Here is a 23,259-nt window from a genome sequence, read left to right as displayed (position 1 = left end):
TTGTGCTTAGCTATTTGGAACGGGTTCAAATCGGTTGTGTTCAGTCATGTGCAACGGGCTCCGTTATGTTCAGCTTCGCAGAATGGGTTCAAACGGGTTGCGCACAGCCATGTAGAACGTATGCTGGTGTATTCAACCTTGTTGAGCAGGTTCAAATGGTTGTGCTCAGCCACGTGGAATAAGTTTAAAATAGTTATATTCAATCATGCAGAAATGCAGTTGTACTCAGCCATATGAAACCGGTTCAAACCATTTCAGATTGAAATTCAGCGTATTCTAAGTATGCTTCGATCATACGAATTCGGTACAATTCAGTTCAGACTGAATTTCAACCTGTTTAAATTCATTCCATTTCTATCCTAAAAATGTGAGTAAAACTTATGCAAACTTATTCAAATCCAGCCTCATTTAGAGAAATGTGAATATCAATATTAAGTCGGGCACGTATTTTAAAGAATTGGCCAGTAGCAAATACGTTTTAGACTTGTGATAACTTTATTACGTAAAATTGAAAGCGAATAGGTGGAGGAAGAAAATGAAAAGAAGAGATGGGGAGGAGCGTTTCATCCTAGGCCTGCTAGTGTACCATTAGTATTAGTATATTAAAGATAATGTTGACGATATTAGTGCTCCTTAGACATACAGGTTAGCGCCATTAATAAATGAAACACCAATATAATCAAGTATACAGGGTATTCGGCCACCCCTGGGAAAAATTTTAATAGAGGATTCTAGAGGCCAAAATAAGACGAAAATCAAGAATACCAATTTGTTGATGGAGACTTCGTTAAAAAATTATTAACAATTAATTTCAAAAATGTTTAATCGTTCTGGAAAAATTATTTTCGGTTGCGGGGGTCAATTACAATCATTTTTGATGAATAGACATACCTCCGAAATCCTACCCACTTTCTAGAAAAAAATTCGAGAAGGTGTGAAATTTTTCGACGGAAAAAAAAAATTTCAAATCGTTTTGGAAAAATTATTTTCGGTTGCAGGGGTCAATTACAATCATTTTTAGTGAATAGACATACCCTCGAAATCTTGCGCATTTTCGAGAAAAAAATTCAGTATGTTCGGAACTTTAAACGTTAATAGCTGTGTTACGCATTTGCATGACGTAGGGTTTATGTACATACAGCGGCGCGACGGGAAATTGCTGGAACTGGTTTTCTCACCATCGAAGCTGCGATTTGAGCGAGGGAGATTCAAACGAAATCGCGTATTGTAATGCGTATTATTATTGTAGGAAATTCAACGCGAGGAAATCCAGGCACAAACCGAGCATTTGTAGATCGTTGGCGATACTTTGTGCATACAATGTAGTTTTGACCGTTAGAGGTAGGCTGTATGCTTGTGGCGCGGATATGTGTGTGTGTGAGAATCGGGAATATTCCATGGCACGCGCCGAAAACTTGGCAACCGGGGAAAGGAAGAAACAAACGCCGATCGGGACGACTGGATATATAAGACCGAGCCCGCGTGGCCGGGCCTCTCTCAGTCTATACGAGCTATCGTCCTGCACTAGAGAACGTTTTCAATCGCTATTTAGAAATATCTAAAGAACAGTACTGAATAAAGTTATTAAAGTTTTTTTACGTATCGAGTTGTTTGATTTCCGCGCGTCTCGCCGAGCAGAGCGGTTCAGCGCTCCACGGGCACCGTCCCACGACCTTATTTCCCTAACCCACCGACCACGTGATCCGCAACAACTGTTTAACGAAGCCTTCATCAACAAATTGGTATTCTTGATTTTCGTCTTATTTTGCCCTCTAAAATCCCCCATTACAATTTTTCCCAGGGGTGGCCGAACACCCTGTATAGATTTCTATTATGTATAAATATGACTGGATATGCACACTAGAGAGAGAGCAAGTAGTCACTTACGATTCCCATTGGTCAATTTACATTCATATGCTCTCAAATTTGGTTTCACAAAAACTGGGAAGTGTCGCCTCTGTATTTTATTCTGTGCCACAATTATTATTATTATGATTATATCGCTTCTTATCATAAGTCGTTTGGACAGTTTTTTCTTTATTTATTAATGTCATGTATATAAAGGTAATGCACTGACCTATTAATGAACATTTAAAAAAAATGACATTTGATTGTTGATTGAAAACTTTATGTATAAGAGTCAAAGAACGGCGTCGATAGCGCAGCGTTAGAGAGTCAAAGATAAGTTGAGAACTTGTGAGAAAAGTAGAAGGTTCGGTGTCCCTCTGACGACGGTTGTAAGAAGGTACCATCACAATAAAAATTGTACGCAACACGCAACAGAAATAAATCTTGGGCCAGAGTGAAATAATACAAGTGTACGGTTACCAGTTATCAAAATTTAAATATTATTTATTATCTTTATTATATTAACTATAATTAATTCTAATGTTTGATATTCGTATCATAAATATGTATAATTGGTTTCTTTTATGGTAAATTACTTAGTGTTGATGTTTGATATTCTACGAAAATTGGACTATTTAATTTATTATATTACTTACAAGTTCAGAAATATTATATTGTTGCATTATATTATTCTGAAGATTTCAAATATTTAAAATAATTTATCGTATATCTTTTTTTAGGTCTGGGTTAGGGTTAAAAAGTAGAACAATAATAAATAATGATAAATAATAATGAAAATAATAATTACAGAAATAAAAATGTTCAAGCACTTTAAGATTAATTAAAAAACATTTTCCATAATAAGTGATAGAGGAAAAAGAGAATAACCTACTTTGTGTATAAAATCTTTTATAAAAACTATATTTGCATTGGTATTAATAAAAAATTTCATACTGACAAACATCTTATGAATGAAGGAATTATATTAATTTTTTATTCGTTAAACAAAAATATTTTTTGACAGCTAACATTTGTAAATATTTAAATGATTTATTTTTGACAAAGGCAAATCTCTACACATTCTTTTCTAAAATACTGGTAATACATAGTATCAACAAAGAAAAAAAAAATTAAATTTGTATAATTTTAACTGGTGACTGCCGTACAAGGTTTAATATATAATTGACAATGTCAAAATATTGCGACATATGTTCGATATACTTTCAAGATGAGCATGCCTTGCAAGGTCATCTTGTAGGTAAAAAACATTTGAAAAGACATCAATTGGTTCAGACCATGGAAATGTCAGTTGTTGTATCACCCTTGCCAAAATTTATTTATGGGCACAAACTTATTCAACTTTTCGCAAAATTTGGTACAATTAAATGCCACCGATTTCGTCAAGATTGTCTTACTATACAATATTGCGACAGGTAATAAAATGTATTTTGTATATTTATTGGTATTAAACAATATAAAATTTTACAGTAAAGATAATATTTTTATTTCTGATATTTTTAATATATTGAAGGCAGTAGATGTATGTATGATTATAATTTCTTAGTTTAGAATTGCAATTTTATTACAGTCTAAGTTTATAATTATAATAATAATCTTTTATTCTTATAGAAAATCTGTAGAAGTTGTATTAAGTAAACCTATTTGGGTACATAATGTATTATTAAATATAGAAAGAAGAGCATTTCATAATGGTAAGTATTATCAAAGAATATTTTGCTACATCATATAGATCCCTGATTTGGTTCAAATTTTGTATTTACGTTTGAATATTTGCACATTATAGTATTTCCATATTTTTTTTATGTGTAGAAACAGGAAAATTTTTTTTAATAATTATTACATCCTATTGCATAATAGAGTTTCAACAAAATAATATACAATTATTGTGCTATATACAAAAATAAATGTGCAAACAATTTGCAAAACGTAAAAAGAATATATTTTGATAGTATTATATTGCACAAATATTAAAGTAACATATGTTACTTTGTGATATAGTGTGTACTATGTACAAAATTGGAGCTAAATCGGTAACTCAACTGTTATATATCCCTATAAGAGCAATAATATCTCTTTTATAATTTGGAATATATGTCTAATATTTTAAAATTATAAATATGTTGTTTCAAGATCTAGAAAAAATTAAATCAATGGAGCAAAATAAAAGTGAAATATGTTATGATAATATAAAACATATATTTCAAGAAGAAACTACATTTGATAATCAATTAGTAACACTTTTAAATACAACACAACTTACTGATATGGAAGTTCAAACGAAATATGAATGCATTTGTGTGCACCTATGCATGATACTTAAAACAGTATTCCCTAAGTGTGAAGTGTACAAATTTGGTTCAACTCGAACAGGACTAGGATTTAAAGGTTGTGATTTAGATATATATGTAGACATTGGTAAGATTATTTTTGTATGCTATATAAATTTTTACATTATGCAGGATGATTCTCCTATCGATAGACCCAAAAGGAATGTCGCCGCCTAAACACCGCGGCGACGAACCCGTATATATTTACAGCCGTGGTTCGTTGAGTTTATTCTGTTTCTCTCTTACAAGTAAAGTCGTCTCCGTTACAATAATGCTATCGTTGAACGATCGATTAAGCGTACAGCGATTATCGACCTCTTCATCGAGCTACGGTGTTTAAGCGGAGGCAATCCTTTCGAGTCTATTGGCAGAAGAATCAGCCTGTATTAATATATTATAACAATGTGATACTTGTATTTTAGGCATGCCAATATTTGAACCTAATAAAAACACACCACGAACTTCATGGACTATGCAAAAAATTTTTAAAAACGTAAAAGCAATTTTATACCGAATGAATACCACTTTTTCTTGTATAATACCAATTTTGAAAGCTAAAACACCTATTATAAAATTTTGTTATGTCCAAACAAATGTTTTTTGTGATATTTCGTTTAAAAATAGTTTAGGTATATATAAAAGTGATTTGTTAAAACATTGCATTTCTCTCGATAGTAGATTAAAACCGTTAATGATGCTTATTAAATATTGGACACTGCATTTTAAAATATCAGGTACTGGAAAAATATCTAGTTATGGTTTGATGTTATTAATTATTTTTTATCTTCAACAGCCATCAATTAATATTATTCCACCTTTGATCAAAATTAAGGAAACTTGCCAACCACAAATTATAAATGGGTGGCAAGTTAATTTTGACAAAGATGCAGTGTTACCTCCAATTACTAATACAAGTAGCATTCCACAACTCCTTCATGGTTTTTTTGATTTCTATGCAAATTTTAAATTTAAATCACAAGTAGTCTGTGTATTAGATGGAATGGTACATACAGAATCAGAATTTAAAGATATTGAAAATCTACCACAATATATGGATAGGTATAAAGCGTGTGTAGAAGAGGATGACAATCTTAAGTTAATTACTAATCTAATGTGTATCCAAGATCCTATAGAACTTAATGATAATGCTCTAAAAAGTACACCGTTTTCTATAATCGACACTTTCCAACAATATTGTGCACTTGGTGCTCAAATTTGTGCAGCAAATAGTAAAGATGATGGTAGAGATTTACTGAACACCTTGTTTACCACAGAGCTAAAAAAGAAAACTACCAACCATAAGTTTGTAGTTGTAATTTGTACAAATCACTTACAGAACCTTAATAAATCAAATGCAATGGATACATCTACAGATACAAAAAAATTAAAATCTGCTGAGATCGATTATTATGATACTGTTTGTAATATAATTAAAGATATTTTTGAAAATGTTTTCAAAATGCAGGTTGAGACTGTCACTACTTGTGAAGAAGCAAATCAAGACATTGAAATGCATTGTATTGGTTCTCACTGTGTATGGCGGAATAGAAAAATGAATGGCATTGTTTTAGATCCTAGTTTGAGTTGTTTGGAAAAAGAAGCTTTTATATCAGAACAGACTATCGAAAATAGTAAGAAAAAAGCAACAAGTGAAGTAAACTTAGATTTGACGTATACACTCAAGAGAAAGAAGTTACATTCCCCAAAGGTAATCTTAACTGTAAGTAATCAAAATGGTGCTAAAAGTGTTTTTCAAGAATTTACATATTTTGCTAAAAGTAAATTACTCAAGATAGTAAACCAAACATTGCTACGCATGCAATACAAGTGCTAGGGCCCCTTAAATTATATGTGAATAATATGAACAGATATTAAATATACAATTATGGACCAAAGCTATTAGGGGTGTGCAAGACTCTGAAAATGTCAGGAACACATAATATATATTGTAGTATGAGGTCTGTGGAGAAAGTAGGCTACTGTATATGATCGTGAGTGTGATTTTCCCATTAAAGTTAGATACACCAGATATGTAAAACATGCCAAAAAGAATTGTAGTATAATAAAAATATAGCCATTAGTGGTATGCAGAGTAGATATTAAAGTATTCCCTATTGTTCTAATCATTATATGTAATTTATTATTAATATTACCATAAACATAACAGTTATAAAAACTGTTGAATGAAAATAATTTACCAAATGTATTACTAAAGAATATATTTTATTTTAAATTAACGCGTAGAAAAGCTAATACCCTTACTCTCTGCTGTGCTGCATTTTGTAATATTAAATTTATTATTTAAAAAGTTGAACAACTTTAATTTTCATATTCATTATTATGATTATGCTCATTTTTTGTTTTATCTTACGTTCTTTAAAGCAATTGATTGTTTCCTGCTTCTCTTCGTGTTATAAGAAATGATATTTAACTTGTGGATCCAATAGCGTCGTTTGCATTAAAATAGTATTTAGTTACTAAGCTAAAATTTTGAACATCGTCGTGGGTTTCGGAACCCGAATCGATGTTTTCGGGTTCTTGCACACTTCTAATAATAATCCCTAAATATCAATGTGTATATTCAATTGTATGTCCGTGCAATACTTGTATTTTTACATTTTCAATTAAATATAACAAATATTGTTTTAATTTTTTTGTATTAATTATCCGCTAAATTACGAATAAATATGTATTGCGTCTTTACTCTTAAATAAATTTTTACGATCAACATGAGTGTGTGATCAATTTTACAAGTAACTATATCTATTAGACTGCAGCGAGTGCATGTCGAATAATTTGTCCATCCGCTTAGACATACTAATGCTTGAACCTTAAGTATGTGTATGTATGCTCGGTATTTCGACAACGAGGGGTCGAGAAAGAGGACAAATGTGAGCCATTTTTGTCTATCTCGAAACATTCTGAATCTTAAACTTAGATATGATCTGTGCTTTGAATCGCAGCCGATTCTAGTACAAATCATGCTGAGTGAGACACAGTAAAGCTGCGAGAATTCGATTTTATACTGGATAGACAGGGACACATAAATGCTGCATACTCTTTCTATCTAGTGTAAAATCAGACTCTCACAGCTTCACTGCCTCTTGCTGAGTATAGCTTGTATGTACTAGAGTCGGATGCGTCTATATTCTGAGCAGTTGTGATGCTTTTTGACTCTATTTTCTCTCGCTGCAATCTAACATCTATGTTTATATATGGACATACAATATAAGACGTTTATTTAACTGTAATTTTAATATATGGCGTTTATAAGGTTAGGAATTCATTGTCACTTGTTTCTCGAAATTAATGCAATATTTACGTATATTTATTGTCTATAAATAACAAGATATTGTAACCAACCTTTGCTTGTAGTATTGTTGGAAAAATATCGTTTCACTATTACTTGCATAAATAAAAGTTTGTTATATTATGCGTAGTATTTTAATATTATCTAAGGTTTAGTTTATAATATAATTATACAGCTTTTAATGTAATTTTGTTACAGTATACTGTACTGTATTTCTTGTTTTAGTATTAAGATTTTAAGTGTGGTTCAAAATGGTTTGTGAGAAATGTGAGAAGAAATTGGGAAGAGTGATAACTCCAGATCCATGGAAATCTGGTGCAAGGAATACTGTAGAAAGTGGAGGGCGTAAAGTTGGAGAAAATAAAGCACTTTCTGCAGGAAAGGCAAGATTTAATCCATATACCACAGCTTTTGAAACTTGTAGAATATGCAGGCAGAAAGTACATCAAGTTGGATCGCATTATTGTCAATCGTGTGCATATAAGAAAGCTATATGTGCAATGTGTGGTAAAAAACTAATGAGTACAAAAAATTACAAACAGTCTGCTACTTAAATTGTTTTGAAGATTGTTTTGTAAATTTACATTATAATAATTATGTCTGTGTAAAGGAATTAATTTTTTATTAAGAAATATATTGGTGTTAATAATAAAAATAAGTAAACAAATGCTTTTTTTAAAATAGTTTTGCAGAAATATTATAAGTACATCTTTTGTTCTAAGACATAAGTTGTAAGTATATGAAATGAAAGACATTTTATAATGCTATACTTTAGCCTTAAGTAAAAGGTCAAATCTTGTATAAAATAAAGATACAATGTTCTGTTAAATCTACTATTATGAATTTATATGCACTAAAATACTTTTTCAGGTGGTCTGTAGAAAGTACATTAAAGATGATCATTTGGTATCTCACTTTTCTTTAATGTGCGGGTCATTTATTAACCATAAATACTGTTCTGCTATAAACTGAGAGCATCAAATATTTTCGGAGATACATAGTGTAATTATTGGTGAACTAATTATGGATTCCATATCACTTAATCAACGTTTATCGTAGATGCATGCTTGAAAGGTATAAATTGATTTCATGTTTAACTATATATTCTTCTAATTTAAAATTTCCCTATGTATTCATTTTTACAAAATGGAATACATTAAATTGATGTCTAAATACTGGTATTCATACAATAGAATTTTATTTCTAATTATTGCCCGTTAGAAACCTCTGGGGATTAGGCTATGTATATTTGTCCCTTTTTCTCCTTCCTTGTCATTTCTATAACCCAGCGTCCCGCGAGGAATATAAACAAAATACTGTCCTTAATCTGCATGAGTTACTGCTGTAACAGCAGATAGAGAAAATGGAGGAAAAGTTTATTTGAACTTAATCCTGCTTAAGATTTATAAATAATTAAATAATTTATATGTATCGGAATAATTAAAAAACTACAAGCCGTATAATCATCATTATTCGTGAGATTATTACGCTCAAAATCTAATTAGACCTTGAAACGAGAATATAAAACTTAAATGTAAAGTTTTGTTGAAATTCATTCAGCCGTTTAGATGCAATCATTGTCTCGAGGTTGAATAATTTCGAGTTGAATCAACTTGAATTTTAGCTCGTGCAAGAGCAAGAAGAAAAGATACACGAGTGGCCTTTTCACAAGTCGTGTGGAAGGCTCACACTTGCCTTCTTTCTCGATTTCCCGAAGTTGTACGAAGTGTCAAGCTTACGTACATACGGTCCGTGCGGTAGTATATACTGCTTTCCCCACACTCCGTTAAACTCTAAGGAAATTCGTCGTTACTAGTGTCGCCGTCAATGCACTCAATTATGCCAAATCTGGCCACACTGATCTGGATGTCTAAGCGTCGTTTCGAGGAACGTCGAAGTTGACAAAATGTACTACGAAAGTTACGAAGTATTGCCAAAAGTGTAGGTTATGTTAGTCTGAATGGAGTCCTTTGTAAAGTAATAAGTGTTTCATAAACTAATTAGAGCACTCGATTTACGAAAATCGATACAAGGCTGTTCTGGAAAAAAAAGTTTTGGTTATGTGTAGTTCTAAACGTTAATAAATAAACTTGAATTCTACGATGCATAAAAACTCCATGGGACGATGATACCATGTCAGTGGACAATACTCAGAAGCCAAGAAGTAACGAATAATAAAATCCACACGAATGTCAGTACAAATTGTTCTCCCATGGATAGGTACGGCGAAGACGAAGCAAGGTCGCGAATGCAAATATAACGCGCCCAGCATCGAATATCAAAACAATGTCCGAAAGTCCTAAGATGGGCCTGTTTGGCTCCAAAGACGAGACAAACGAAACAAAACAAGAAGTCAAGGACGATTCGCCAGACCGTTACGCTCCTTATTGTATTGACAGTGATTCTGAAACTTATGACACAGAAGCTCTAAGCATCATGGATATTAATGATATTATTGGTGTTCAATCAGAACCAGTCAGTGATTCCACCTTAGAAAGCGAAATTGCAGCGCTTTCTCAAATTATTACAGAATCAAAAACAGATGGAAGTCAAAATATAATCGAAGACAAGTTTGAGAAGCAAGAGGAAAATATGTCCGAGGACCAAAAGGCTTCCAAAGAGACAAACGAATGTTTGAAATCTGTAGTACAGAATTTGAACAATGTTTGTACCGAAGAAACAACTTGTGATAATGATGTAAGACAATTAAGTGAAGAATGTTCACAGCTTAATAATAAAAATACTTTATTCAAGAATATGGAATTTAAAAATCAACAGAAAGATTGTGAAACTACCGTATTAACAGACTCTATCAGTGTCACAAACAAAACAGATGTGTTTAGTCAATCTTCAAGTGATCATATTTCATTGACTTTGGAGGCTGCAAAGAAAGAAGAAACTGTAATTACATCTAGTGAAGATCAACAAGATCATAATGTTGAAATCAGCATACTAAATAATGAAGTAATAACTGTAAAAACTGATAATGGTATTCGTGGAAGTTTACAGCTTATTGGGGAAGCATATAGTTCAGAGGACTCACAAGATATGAGTACAAATGACATTGAACCACATATAATAGCTACAGCAGTTACTTCTAATGAAAGCTGTTTAATTCACAAGGAAGAGAAAAAGGAAACAAGTGATTCCTATGATACATTAGATAATTTAAATAGTGTCCCTGAAATGTCTGATAGTATAAATTTAAGTAAGGTGTGTACAAACAAGAATATTCCTTTTGGAACTGTAGAGAATAAAGTGCACAATATGGAAGTTGATACATCTAATATTTCTGAAGAATGTAGACACACAGAAGAATTGTCTAGTGCTCTAGAAAAAACAGAAAACATTGTTCCTAATGAATACGAAGTAGATAGTGTTGATTTAGAATCTAAAAAAGAAGAAATCAATGTAGATCTTGCTGATATGGATGTAATAAAAGCAGAGGGATTACAGAAAGAGAAAGATGGTTTGAAACTAGGAGAAGGAAATGAAATAATGGAATATTCTGAAATGGAAATAAATAAAAAAAGTATAGAGCTTGTGGATGATACTTGTGTTCCAAAAGATGAAAAACATGAAACAAAAATGATAGTAGGACATATAGAAACTGCAGAACATGGAACAGAGATTGTAAAAGAAAATATAGTGACCGAAATTATAAAAGGAAACACAGAAATAAAAGAATATGAAACAGAAGTTGTAAAAGAAGACATAGAAATGGACATACGTAAGGTAGAAAATATAGAAGAAAACACAACAATGGAAAAACAGGAAATGGAAATTGTGGAAAAGAACACAGAAGCAGGAAAATATGAAACAAAAATTGTAGAAGAAAATACAGAAGTGAAAAAACATGAAACAAAAATTATAGAAGAAAATACAGAAACGGAAATACATGAAACAGAAATTGCAAAAGAAAACACAGAAACGGAAATACATGAAACCCAAATTGTAAAAGGAAACACAGAAATGATAGTACCTGAAACAGAAATTGTAGAAGGAAACACAGAAGTGGAAATACAAAAATTAGAAATTATAGAAGAAAACACAGAAGTAGAAAAAGATAATACAAAAATGGAAGTTGTAGAAGAAAGCACAGATGCGGAAATACATGAAATAAAAATTGCAGAAGAAAACACAGAAGTAGGAAATCACGAAACAAAAATTGTTGAAGAAAATGCAGAAATGGAAATTGTAGAAGAAAACACAGAAATGGAAAGAAATGAAACAAAAGTTGTACAAGATAACACAGACGCGGAAAAACATGTAACAAAAATTGTAGAAAAAAACACAGAAACGAAACAGCATGTGCCAGAAATTGTAAAAAGCAATATAGAAATGGAAGTACCTGAAACAGAAATTATGGAAGAAAACCCAGAAGTAGAAAATCATAAAACAGAAATTATAAAAAGAAATACAGAAGTGGAAAAGCATGAAACAGAAATTGTAAAAGGAAACATAGAAATGGAAAAACATGAAATCAAAATTGTAGAAGAAAACATAGAAATGGATAAACATAGAACAAACATTGTAGATGGAAATACAAAAGAAGTTAGAATACACAAGTCAGACATTTTAGAAGAACACAAAGAAATGGAAATACATAGCACAGAAATGGTAGAGGACAACATAGAATCTGACACACATGAAACAAATATTGTAAAAGACGACACAAAGGAAATGGAAATTCATTCTACAGAAACTGTGGAAGGAAACTCAGAAATGGATAATCTTGAAACAGACATTGTAGAGGAGAACTTAGAAGTAGAAAAAGATGAAACAGAACTTGTAAGGAATACAAAAATAGAAAAACATGAAACCGACATTATAGAACGTATAGATATAGAAGAGGAATGGAAACATGATTCTAAAAAATGTATACCCGAAGAAAACATAATGATTCAAGAAAACAAAGAATCTGTCAATATTTTGAATGTTCAAATCAATGCAGATGATAATAACTTATTAGATATAGAGTTAAATGATAAAGTGAATATAAATAATGATGCAGTACTTACTCAGAAGGAAAATAAATTAAAAACAGAATCTACACTATGCCCACCAGAAAATATAAATGATTTTAAAGTTGGGGAATGCCAACAGTTGAATTCACAAGATATAAAGAATAATTCAGATGCATTGAAACTACCACAAGAAAAAGAAGAATTGAATATTGGAAAATTGGAGATTATAAAAGAAGTGCAGGAGAATTCTTTGAAACCATTGACCAGTCAATTGTCCTCTCAAACAAGTGACAAGGATTCTGTAACTTTTGGAAAAAATTCTGCTTTAGATTCACAAATTATTATAGAGTTACCCTTGCAAACTGAAAATTTAGTCAATAATGCAGCAAATGTTGTGAATGCAGAAATTAATATAGATATACAAACTGAAGATGGCAAAGGCCAGAATCCTATGTCATCTGAAACTGAGACAAAGGAACCTTCTAATAATGAACCAGTAGAAGCAATGGAATTATCAATTACTGAAGACAAACCTGAGGATGAATTGAAAACATGTACATCAGTAATTTCTGATACAACTTCTGATTGTGATGCACAAATGGAGGTAGATTCTGTAGTTCCTGTAGTAGAGTCATTGGCAACTTCAAATATTACAATGTCTATAGATACTAATACTGATGAAAACAGTGTTACAAATACAAAATCAATGAAAATTGAAGAATGTATTTCTGAAGAGCAAAGTGAAGAATTAAAAGATGTTCAGAATAGAATAATTGAAGAAACAGAAACTAAAGAAACTTTAAATACAGATGATATTATTGAGCAGCATACAGAGTTCAAAGATATAGAAATTGTTGAAAAAGGTGAAGATATAGACCCTAATCTCTCTGAAGAAACTACAATTGATGTACAGTCAACTAAAGACAAAGATGAAAGTTCTTTTAAAATTCTTGTAAAACCAGAGGAATCATTGGAAACAGAAACAAGTACATTAAGAAAACACGAAGACATTTGTAAAAGCGATGATAAAAGATCTCCTGAGCAGTTGATAGAAGATAATACAACTGCAATACAATGCAAAACAGATGTAAAAATAAAAGAAATTAAAGAGTCTATCACTAGTGATGATCAAATTTCTGATATAAAGTCTGTCCCAAAAGATTCATTGTTGTCACCATCAGATTGTACTGAAATTTTAATACCTGATGAAGGGAATGCAGAAGAGGAAGGTACAGAGGAGGAATTGAATTTAACTTCAGAACCAGATGAAGTTGAATTGCAGTCAGGGATGAATCGAGATGATCCTAAGGAAGATTCAGAGAAAGAAAACGTGACGGAAATTATAGAAGAAATTTGTAAAGAAAGTGAACCAACTCCTGTTGTAGAAATGAATGATGCTAATACAGATTCATTGAATATAGAAAAACTAAACATTCTTGATACAAATGCAGAAAAAATAATTAATTTGGATAGCACTGAAGATTCAATGGTAATAGAAGATGTAAATAAAAATCAAGAGCTATCAAACAAACAACATATAGAAGATAGTGATTCGAAAAGCGATGAAGATGGAAATAATTTAAAGAATATTTTAGATACTAGTAACAATACAGAAGAAATGTTCACTGGAGAACAGAGTCAAAATACAGAGGACATTGTCACAAGTATTCTGGACGATGTCAGAAGCGCAACTGATTTTAAAAACATTTTAACAACAGAAGTGGACGTGGCTAATGAAATGGAAACAGTTTTTCAACAATCTGCGGATTTACCATCGGTGGAGGCTGAAATGGAGGAATTAACTGAGAAACTGCCACATGATTCAGAAGACATTCTGAACAAAGATATGGAGGATACAATATCGACGCAAAATATGGATTCTCTGGAAGGATTGCTGGGCTTGGATTTGATACCAGAAGGTGAGGATGCAACGTTAAAAACGATGGAACCAGAAGAACAAACTCAGGAAGAACTGACATCACCGAAGGATGTAGATATGACCCTTTTATTGGAACAGTCAAATGATGCTCCTGACGTGGCACAAGCTTCAGATTATATAACCGACGTTATTAGTAGTTGTTTAACAGACAGCAATACCCTATCATTAGAAGATAATATAGAGAAAAATAACACAATTGAGGCTATAGATGATAAGACTGAAGAATCTGAGGCAAGTAATGTATTAAAAGTGAATGACATTATAATTTCCACGTCTATGAATAAAGATGATAATGTAGAAAATTTACAGAAGGAATTGGATGCAGATACTGGTTTACCAGTGAATGAACTAGACATAGACTTCGAAGAAACCCCATTGGAGTCTGTAGATGATCTGGAAGAAACTGAATCTAAGCTGGAATTGGCTCAAGATATATTATTATCAAACGTAGACCAAAGTGAAAATTTGAATGATGCGTCGGCCTGTGTAGAAACGTCACAGCCTAGTTCTGAAATATCCGAATTAGAATCGGCTGTTAAATTTCTTCAGGAATCTGAAGAACAGACTATTGATTCTCCTTTGGCGCTCTCTTCTAAACTGGTAGAAAGTGTGGTGCACGACATAACAAAACAGGCAGATACATCCTCTCTGTTTGTACCCGACGAGGAAATGTGCGAAGATGCGTCAGAACTGGTGGTAGAGCTTGAAAATATCGAGACGGATTCGATTTCCATTTCCGAGGCTGAAATCATATCGGAAGCTGCGAAACTGGAGAGCGAAAGGAAGCTTGCTGAACAAATTAAGCTTGACGCGGCCATACAGAAGTTTGAGAATGACGACGATAAGCTGGCCGTAGACGAAGAAAAGATTAAAATATTTGAGACTGATGTTAAATTCGACGAGGACTCTTCGCAGAACGTTAAAATGCAACAAACGTTAAATGTTGATAACAAAAGAATGATCGAAACGATGTCAACATTGCCTCGGACGATCTTCAAAGTTTCGGAAACTATCCCAAAAGTCTCGATTTTGGAGGAACGTCTGAAAGAGCCGCCTAAAATAGAAATTCCACCCACGGATGTGACGAAGGTTTTGATTTCCCCGACAACATCCAAGGACAGTCTTCTCATTCCGAAGGACGCAAAATTGATCGCCTACCAAAAGATGTTAGAGTCGCCAAAGTTGTCCGAAAGGTTGGAACCGAAGATCACGGAAACGCCACGGAAGGATTCCGAAAAACACGATTTCGAGAACGTCGGTTCGCCAAGGATTATCTTAAAGATTGCTAAATCTGCGATCACCGATTGCGGCGAGCCAAGATCGCCTAAGAGTCCAAAGATCAGGTCTGCAACCAATTCGCCGAATCCTGAGGACAGTCCGGGACAGAAATTGGGAAAGATCAAATTGAAACTGTCGAAGAGCGGTCACCCTTCAATAATATCAAACGAAAACATCGAAGAAATGGGACAGTGGTATTCAGAGGGCTCTTTGTCGTTGTCTCCGATCGGCATGAAGATTAAATTGTCGAAATCAGGGGACGTGTCCATAGTTTCTTCCGAGAAGCACGAGGCCGACGATTCAAAGGAAACGAAACACAAATTTGAGGAAGCCAAGAGGACCGAGTCGCCAATCGGAATGAAGATTAAACTATCAAAAAGTGGTGACGCATCCATAGTGCAACAGGACGCAAAAGACATGCAGATAAAGCACAAGGAGAAGCTGGACATAGTTCAGGGAAGTCCTAAGAGAACAGAATCTCCTATTGGAATGAAGATCAAGTTGTCGAAAACCGGAGACGCGTCGATAATACAACCGGAGAGACACGACGCTCAGGAAGATCACAGAGAAGCGCAATTACGGCCGAAGGAGAAATTAGAGGCATCTTACGACTCCCCCAAGAGAATGGACTCTCCCATCGGGATGAAGATCAAGTTATCCAAGACCGGAGACGCCTCGATTGTTTCTCCAGACGTGCCAGATGAAGGTAAAGACACGAGCAAGATAAAGGACAAGGTAGAGAATTCATCTCCCGAAATTCCGAAGAGGACCGAATCCCCAATGGGAATGAAAATTAAGCTGGCCATGACGAAAGGTGGAGCTTCCATAATTTCGATGGAGAATCCAGAGGACACGAAGGAGAAACTGGAGATCCCGGATGTCCCCAAACGGACTGAATCGCCGCTTGGAATGAAGATCAAATTGTCCAAAACCGGGGACGCGTCTATCGTTCATTCGGAAATTTCGGACGAGGGTAAAGAAACCAAACAGAAGGAAAAATTAGAGAGCAAGGAGAAATTGGATACTCAGCAGGACACGACGAAAGCATCAGACACATCTTCTGCCATGAAAAGAAAGATTGTCAAGTCAATAGACACGACGATAGTCGCGCAAGAATCCACAAAAGAATCAGAAATCGCGCAAGAAGCTTCGACTAAAGTTGAATCGCCAATTGGCATGAAAATCAAACTTTCCAAATTTGGAGATCCATCCATAGTACCCACGGATAAACAAGAGCAATTAGAGGAGCCCAGGCTTCATCAAGAGACATCTAAACGAACGGAGTCTCCTATTGGAATGAAGTTCAAGCTGTCCAAAACTGGCGATGCTTCTATCATACAATCTGAAGTGTCTGAGGATATAAATAAAACGATACGTAGCGATGCAGAACATTCAAAAACCACTGACGCTGCGTTAGGGATGAAGATCAAACTGTTGAAAACAGGTGATGCCTCTATAGTGGACACAGAGAAGAAAGAGAGACAACTGAAACGTCGAGACACCGAATCGCCCTTAGAAATGAAGATTAAATTGTCCAAGACTGGTCATCCGACGATAGTAGCTTGTGATACTCACGCGGAATCCACCCACAGGACAAAAGAAGTTTCAGAGCAGACTCATAGTTTCACTCAGAGATTTAAAGAGTCAACGCAAGCTGTTCACAAAGAGCCTGCACTGAAAATACTCAAAACTGGACACTCGACAATTTTGCAAAGTAATCGGTCGGAATTGACGATCGAACCTGTGCAAGCGTCAGGAAAGAAAGCGGACAGTGTGGTCGAAATATCACCTAAACGTAAAGAGGTCACGATCGCGCCAATAGAACCAAAGAAGTCCAAACTAGAAGCTCAGCTTACTCAAATTTTGCCCGAAGTCACTATTCAGCCTGTCGCATCTAGGGACCAGAAACAGTTCTTATTCGATACAAAATCAAGCGCGATCAGCCTTCAGCAGATGAATGTAATTAGCCAAGAGATCAGTATTACCCAAGTAAGACCGTCAAAGTCGTCGGATACATCGATGAGCGAAAAACTTAAAGACATCTTAGCGAAGAATACAACCGGTTCCCCAATGAATTCTGATTGCGAAATCATCGAGCATCGACCAGAATTAATCATAGTGAACGAGAATTCAAATTCTAGTCAGGACGTTGTAATCATAGAGGAAGTTCCACCTACTAGAATGCCAGAAGTAAAGGTGCCCAAGAAAAGAGGTAGACCCAGAAGGAATCCGCTGGTCCAAGCAGCCAGCCATCCTCCGCCTCATTTGTTGCTGCCTAGAGATCCGTTGTCTTTGGATGAAGCACATCAGAAGCAACAACCACAAGTCCCACTTTTAGAATCTAGAGAGAACGAGAGGCCTAAACGAACTTGTAGGAGTCAAAAAAGCTATGCACCACCTAAGAGAGGTAGAGGGCGAGGTTTGTATCTTTTATAAGACTTTTTCTGACTTGAATTGCGTCCAAATTTTTTAAAATATGTTTCTCTATGTTTGGTAGGTCGGGGAAAGCGAAAATTGGATATCGTAGATCTTCAAATGATAAAACAGCCTAGGATGGAGCAAGATTTAACCGCGATAGAAGCTTCGACGATGGCTGTAATAACGATAGATGATCCTCCGGTGCAGCAACAGTCATTTGGAAAATCACCAGAATTGTACAAAGTTCTTAAGCAACCAGCAATGGACGCTAAGATTCGAGCTGAGAAAAAGGCTGGAGGACAAAAAAATGATGCACGCAAGGGTACACCTTCAAGTTCTACGATTGTGCACTTGGAAGCAATCAAAGTATCGGATGTACGATTGGAAGCAACAACAGTACCGGAAGTACGAATAGAAGCAACAAAAGTGCCGGAAATAAGATTGGAAGTATCAAAAATACCGGAAATACGATTGGATGTAACTAAAATGTCGGAAGTACGATTGGAATCTTCCAAGGCAATGCCTAAACCGGTGATAAGTGACTCTAAAGATAGCATGAAAGATAAGAAGTTGGCAGAAGTGAGTTCTGAAAAAATGCAGAAAACCACATTGAAGTCAGCTGCTGAAGAAAAGTCTGATAAGACGACGGAGAATGCAAAGTCGGAAAATAAGGAGACGTTAGTACCTCCAGAGCACCTGAACTGGTTGACACCAACGTCCAAACGACCGGCAGAAAGTGCTGGAAAACACGAAAATATGTCTACGGTACAGGTCATCGACGAAGAAACACGAATGAGCGCGGAATCTGGTTCGAGATCTCAAACTCCTGCTAGAAATATTTCTGCACCAGGTATTAAACGAGTCATTATATATATTATTCATACATTTCTTTATCTTGTTTTTATATATAATTTATATAGATAACTGTTGAATCATGCTTCTTGTATTTTTTAAGTTCATTCGTAACATTAATAATATTTGTTCGGAGAAAAACTATACTGCTTCATAGTAATGAGTAGACAGTATGTGCCATAGTCATTGTATAACTAAAGTAAATCAAAAGATAAATGTATTGGTAGATCTCCAAGCAAGGTATCTATAAATAGATCTTTTCTTGTGTCCTAACATCTCTCAGGTATCTAAATGTAAAATAGTTGTATTTAAATCAAACACAAAATGTGCTATCACTTCAAATCATAATTAGTATGCGTAGAATTTGAAAACCATCATGGTCAGTATTGTATCTCTCAACAATGTATATTTTCTTATAAATACTACACATATCTTTGAAAACATAAAAGTACTGATGTTAACTGTTAATCTTAACTTTGAATCAGTTCACTGATTTCTTTCTAACTTCTTATTTATTTTAATTAAGGTATAAATGATTTACATATAATTTCACTTTTTCCTATGATTTTAAATTTTAATTTAAAATTGCAACATATTGTAATATTGTAGTTGGTTATGTCCTTGTATTCAACAAATTGTGCTTCGATAACAACTGTTGCAGCTTCTGAAACTATAGTGAATGAAGAGTCCCAGGGAAGTGTACTTAGCACAGCAACTACAGAATCAGAAAAGGTCAAGGTGAAGAATCGAAGGATGGAAATTAATTTTGATCCAGACGAAGGACCATTTACTGTCGACAAGATTGCTGAGTATGAATGGCCACTTGACCGTAAAGGTGAAACTATTATGATACAGGAGCAAATATCCCAGTATCTTGGTGTAAAGTCTTTTAAGAGAAAATATCCCGACTTGAAGCGAAGGGTGGTAGATATGGAAGAAAGAAATTATTTGAGAGAAAATGGATTAGTTAGCGAAGCAATGTGTGACATGGGTATGATAATTATTTTTTTTATCTACATATATAGATACTTGTGTATCTTTGTAATGTCTATATTATGAACACAAAAAACAGTTATAATAAATCTTGAATTTGTTAATATTATTTTAGGTTTAACTGCCATTTGTAGTTCAGAAGTGTTAGATGTAATGTGTAGTGATTTTCCTGATCAGTACGAAGAATATAGGAAACATATGCGCGAGAAGCAGGTGAAAGAACATTCCAAGAAACAAAAAGAATTAACGGCAGCTGCAAATGCAGAAAAAAATAGAATTGATCTAGCAGAAATGGCTGTTCAATCTGCACTATCTTGGAACATTAGTTTAAATAAAGCTCGTAGAGAAAATAGAAAGTGTAGCTTAGATTTGCAGACCTTTACACTACATGTGCCAAAGAAACAACAGAAAGTCGAAACAGAACGCAAAGTCGGTCATTATCCCGTTGCTCTAATACCAGGACAATACACAGATTATTATCGTGAATATACACCAGCCGAATTGCGATATTACCCCTTAAATACCGTCCTATACGGTCCTATGAGACCAAATGAACGTAAATTTGATAGTCAGTCGGAAGGATCTCAGAGTGACAGTGACAGTGATTCATCCTCGGACGATTCAAGGTTCGTATCGTAACGTTAAATTATTAACGTTTTAGTATTTTTTTGTGAGAAGATAGTCGTCTATTTTTTATATAGTTCATCTTCTAGCGAGGGAACACAAGACACCGAAGGTTCTCAGTCCACAATGGACGAAGTAGATATGGAGATAGTAAATCAAAAGGAAGAAGTAAAATTAAAATGCAAAATGTGTTTGAAAACTTTAAACAAACTCAGTAAGAATGAAATATTAATTCAATGTGGCACATGTAATGGACATGGTAATAATCTTATTTTTTAGTTTGACTTTGTGTACAGATCTTTTAACGATTTTATAGTAATAATTATAATGTTCTCGTTGTACAGTTCATCCATCATGTATAGATTTAACGTTAGATATGGTTCCTCACATTCAATCGTACGCATGGCAATGCACTGATTGTAAAACTTGTGCTCAATGCCATGATCCTGCGGACGAAGATAAAATGCTCTTCTGTGATATGTGCGACAGAGGGTACGCGTTTTAGATTGAAAATACAACATATCAAATTAATGTAAGTACGATTGTATGATGTTTAATCGTCTTCAGATACCATATATACTGCGTTGGACTTCGACGAGTACCACAAGGAAGATGGCACTGCCAAGAATGTGCTGTCTGTGCGAATTGTAGCTCAAGAGAACCTGGAGGTGTGAACTCTGACAGAAACAGTGTTGCTCAATGGCAACACGAGTATAAAAAAGGTGACAAAAATACTCGTGTCTATGTTTCAACGCTATGCGTTCCGTGTTCAAAGTAAGTACACGTTTCGAGTTTGTTATTTTGTAGTGTAACGTTCAAGTGAAAATGTATTGAGATATACATACTAAAACGCAAGTTTAAACATTTTCCCGAGGCTTCAGTTTTGCTTCACAATCTCCTTGGTCCATACTAAACTTCTCTTTCACCGAGTTATTTAAACTAATTTCACGTGCTCACAGTATTACAACATCTGAATCCTCGGCTTTTAAAATGACATGTAATGCAATAATAAAATAATTAATAGAAGTGCTGGAAGAGAATTTTGCAGTTTTAAACAAGCCTTCATTTTTATTTTCAATCTGATTTGAAATCATTTTCAGTATATTAATTCAGTATTAATTTCGTATTAGTTCAGTATTTTTATTGATATTCAATTACGTATGCAAACAAGTATAAGATGATTAGTTCAGGATTCAGAATATCATATTAGATATCTCATGCTAACTTCTCATGTGTCCTTATCCATTCATATTCACTAACTCCATAATCTTTATGCAACAATAAGGCTATGGCGAAAGGGTCGTTATTGCCCGCACTGCAGTCGCTGTCATACTGCCCCAAGACTCGACCTGGAAGCGAATCTAGTGCATTGCAGCGCATGTGACAAATATCTGCACTTAGGTACTAACACAAATTCCATATAATTCTGCCATTTATTTTTCATTGCATGTTATCACATTTGCATGTCTCATATAACATTTCGTTTTCTTTTTTTTTTCAACTATTTGAGCATTTGAAATATGTGTAAATATTTTCAGGTAGGATACAGTCTTAAAAATGGAAAATATGTTCGGTGTTGATATAAATACGTATAAGTTATTGTAAATAAAGCGAATTTTGTTGATGTCAATTTACAGGTTGCGTGGAGACCAAGGGAATGCCATTAGACAGGAAAAGCTATCTGTGTGATTTTTGTGCACCAAATCGTCAACAAGTGGTGAAGCCATTGGTATCAAAAACATTGAGAACATAAAAAAACTGCAAATTGTACAATTTTATTTAAACTTGAAAGAACTGTGTAAAATGTGAAACGTGCGTTAGTATAATTTGGTAAACTAGAGAATTTTTATTTGTATCAACAGTGAATGTCTGTGAAGATTTAAGTGCTTCAGTTATCATGGAAGATTTTTTATGAATCTTTGCATGGAAGAAATGTGGCTGTACATAATTGTATGATTATAAACAATTTGAAAAATTGAAATTTTGTTACTAAACGATGGCTATTATTGGCTGCGTATAAAACTTAAAATATAAAAAGTTTCACTTTTAATATTATTATAATATTTAATGATAATTTTTGATAATTCCAATTCATTTTTGTAATTTTGAATCCTATGTTATTTAAGAATTTTTAATGACTTGTTGTCTTCCCATATTAATTTAAAACAAAGCAAAGTCAACGTTTGACTAAAAAACAAAGTACGTGTATAATAAGTTTGTATTCTTGACTCTACTTTATTATTGATAAAGTTGCGAATCATAATAGAAAACTAATCAATGAAAAGACTGCTTTACAGAATTATATACATTCTATAATAATCTTTAACGTTTCTTTTTAAGTGTACATAATTTGGTGCTGTTTTTTGTTTTAATATTTCCATGTGTTACTTGCTTAAGTAAATAACAATTTTTGCCAATAAGTTTTAGCACTTACAGAAAGGTTAACAATCCTACAATTTTATTAATTTTTAACTTTAAAAACAGAATCTAAAAAATATGTATGTATCAGGAGGTTAGAAGGGAATGTAATCAAATATAAAACGGAGTTTTATAGCAATTTCTTAAAAATATATATCACTTTCTTTATTTTTCTTTCGCAATATAATCCTCGGAATAGTATTTTGTTGCGAGAGTTGGATGCTTGCAAATATCTTTTTTTTTTTACATATTTATAGTAACGCA

At 33.8% G+C, this 23,259-nt stretch overlaps 3 protein-coding genes across 10 annotated transcripts; all 3 read left to right on the top strand.

Annotated features, from left to right (window-relative positions):
* Positions 1-2,181: 2,181 nt before the first annotated feature.
* Positions 2,182-6,845, top strand: LOC143351760 (speckle targeted PIP5K1A-regulated poly(A) polymerase). Of its 2 annotated transcripts, none has more exons than XM_076783632.1 (5): positions 2,182-2,435; positions 2,589-3,281; positions 3,478-3,560; positions 4,000-4,284; positions 4,619-6,845. In XM_076783632.1, exons 2-5 carry the CDS (start codon positions 3,037-3,039, stop codon positions 6,028-6,030), a joined length of 2,025 nt encoding a protein of 674 aa, XP_076639747.1. In that variant the 5' UTR covers positions 2,182-2,435; positions 2,589-3,036; the 3' UTR covers positions 6,031-6,845. The 2 variants fall into 2 exon arrangements, with proteins under 2 accessions (XP_076639747.1, XP_076639748.1); XM_076783633.1 differs by having other exon boundaries at positions 2,237-2,318.
* Positions 5,787-8,173, top strand: LOC143351761 (cysteine-rich PDZ-binding protein). Of its 4 annotated transcripts, none has more exons than XM_076783636.1 (2): positions 5,787-5,916; positions 7,732-8,173. In XM_076783636.1, the coding sequence occupies exon 2, from the start codon at positions 7,758-7,760 to the stop codon at positions 8,058-8,060; it is 303 nt and encodes a 100-aa protein (XP_076639751.1). In that variant the 5' UTR covers positions 5,787-5,916; positions 7,732-7,757; the 3' UTR covers positions 8,061-8,173. The 4 variants fall into 4 exon arrangements, with proteins under 4 accessions (XP_076639751.1, XP_076639750.1, XP_076639749.1 ...); XM_076783635.1 differs by lacking the exon at positions 5,787-5,916 and adding an exon at positions 6,975-7,087; XM_076783634.1 differs by lacking the exon at positions 5,787-5,916 and adding an exon at positions 7,094-7,470.
* Positions 8,174-8,318: 145 nt separating this feature from the next.
* E(y)3 (PHD finger protein enhancer of yellow 3) lies at positions 8,319-23,138 on the top strand. Of its 4 annotated transcripts, none has more exons than XM_076783623.1 (10): positions 8,319-8,580; positions 9,067-18,109; positions 18,188-18,958; positions 19,622-19,951; positions 20,069-20,579; positions 20,655-20,836; positions 20,922-21,069; positions 21,145-21,351; positions 21,863-21,978; positions 22,215-23,138. In XM_076783623.1, exons 2-10 carry the CDS (start codon positions 9,793-9,795, stop codon positions 22,328-22,330), a joined length of 10,698 nt encoding a protein of 3,565 aa, XP_076639738.1. In that variant the 5' UTR covers positions 8,319-8,580; positions 9,067-9,792; the 3' UTR covers positions 22,331-23,138. The 4 variants fall into 4 exon arrangements, with proteins under 4 accessions (XP_076639738.1, XP_076639741.1, XP_076639739.1 ...); XM_076783626.1 differs by lacking the exon at positions 8,319-8,580 and having other exon boundaries at positions 8,793-11,488; positions 11,531-18,109; XM_076783624.1 differs by lacking the exon at positions 8,319-8,580 and having other exon boundaries at positions 8,793-18,109; positions 20,667-20,836.
* The last annotated feature ends 121 nt before the right edge of the window (positions 23,139-23,259 follow it).

The sequence above is a fragment of the Colletes latitarsis genome, chromosome 2 (genome assembly GCF_051014445.1).
Source record: "Colletes latitarsis isolate SP2378_abdomen chromosome 2, iyColLati1, whole genome shotgun sequence".
In the NCBI taxonomy this organism is placed as follows: Eukaryota; Metazoa; Arthropoda; class Insecta; order Hymenoptera; family Colletidae; genus Colletes; species Colletes latitarsis.
The sequence above is the reverse complement of the archived record's forward strand: the minus strand, read 5'-3'. Positions and strand labels throughout refer to the sequence as shown.

Coding starts and splice junctions, on each gene's coding strand:
- LOC143351760 (XM_076783632.1), top strand. CDS start 3,037: ATGTCAAAATATTGCGACATATGTTCGATATACTTTCAAGATGAGCAT. Junction 3,282..3,477: donor ACTATACAATATTGCGACAG/GTAATAAAATGT, acceptor TTATTCTTATAG/AAAATCTGTAGAAGTTGTAT. Junction 3,561..3,999: donor AAGAAGAGCATTTCATAATG/GTAAGTATTATC, acceptor TGTTGTTTCAAG/ATCTAGAAAAAATTAAATCA.
- LOC143351761 (XM_076783636.1), top strand. CDS start 7,758: ATGGTTTGTGAGAAATGTGAGAAGAAATTGGGAAGAGTGATAACTCCA.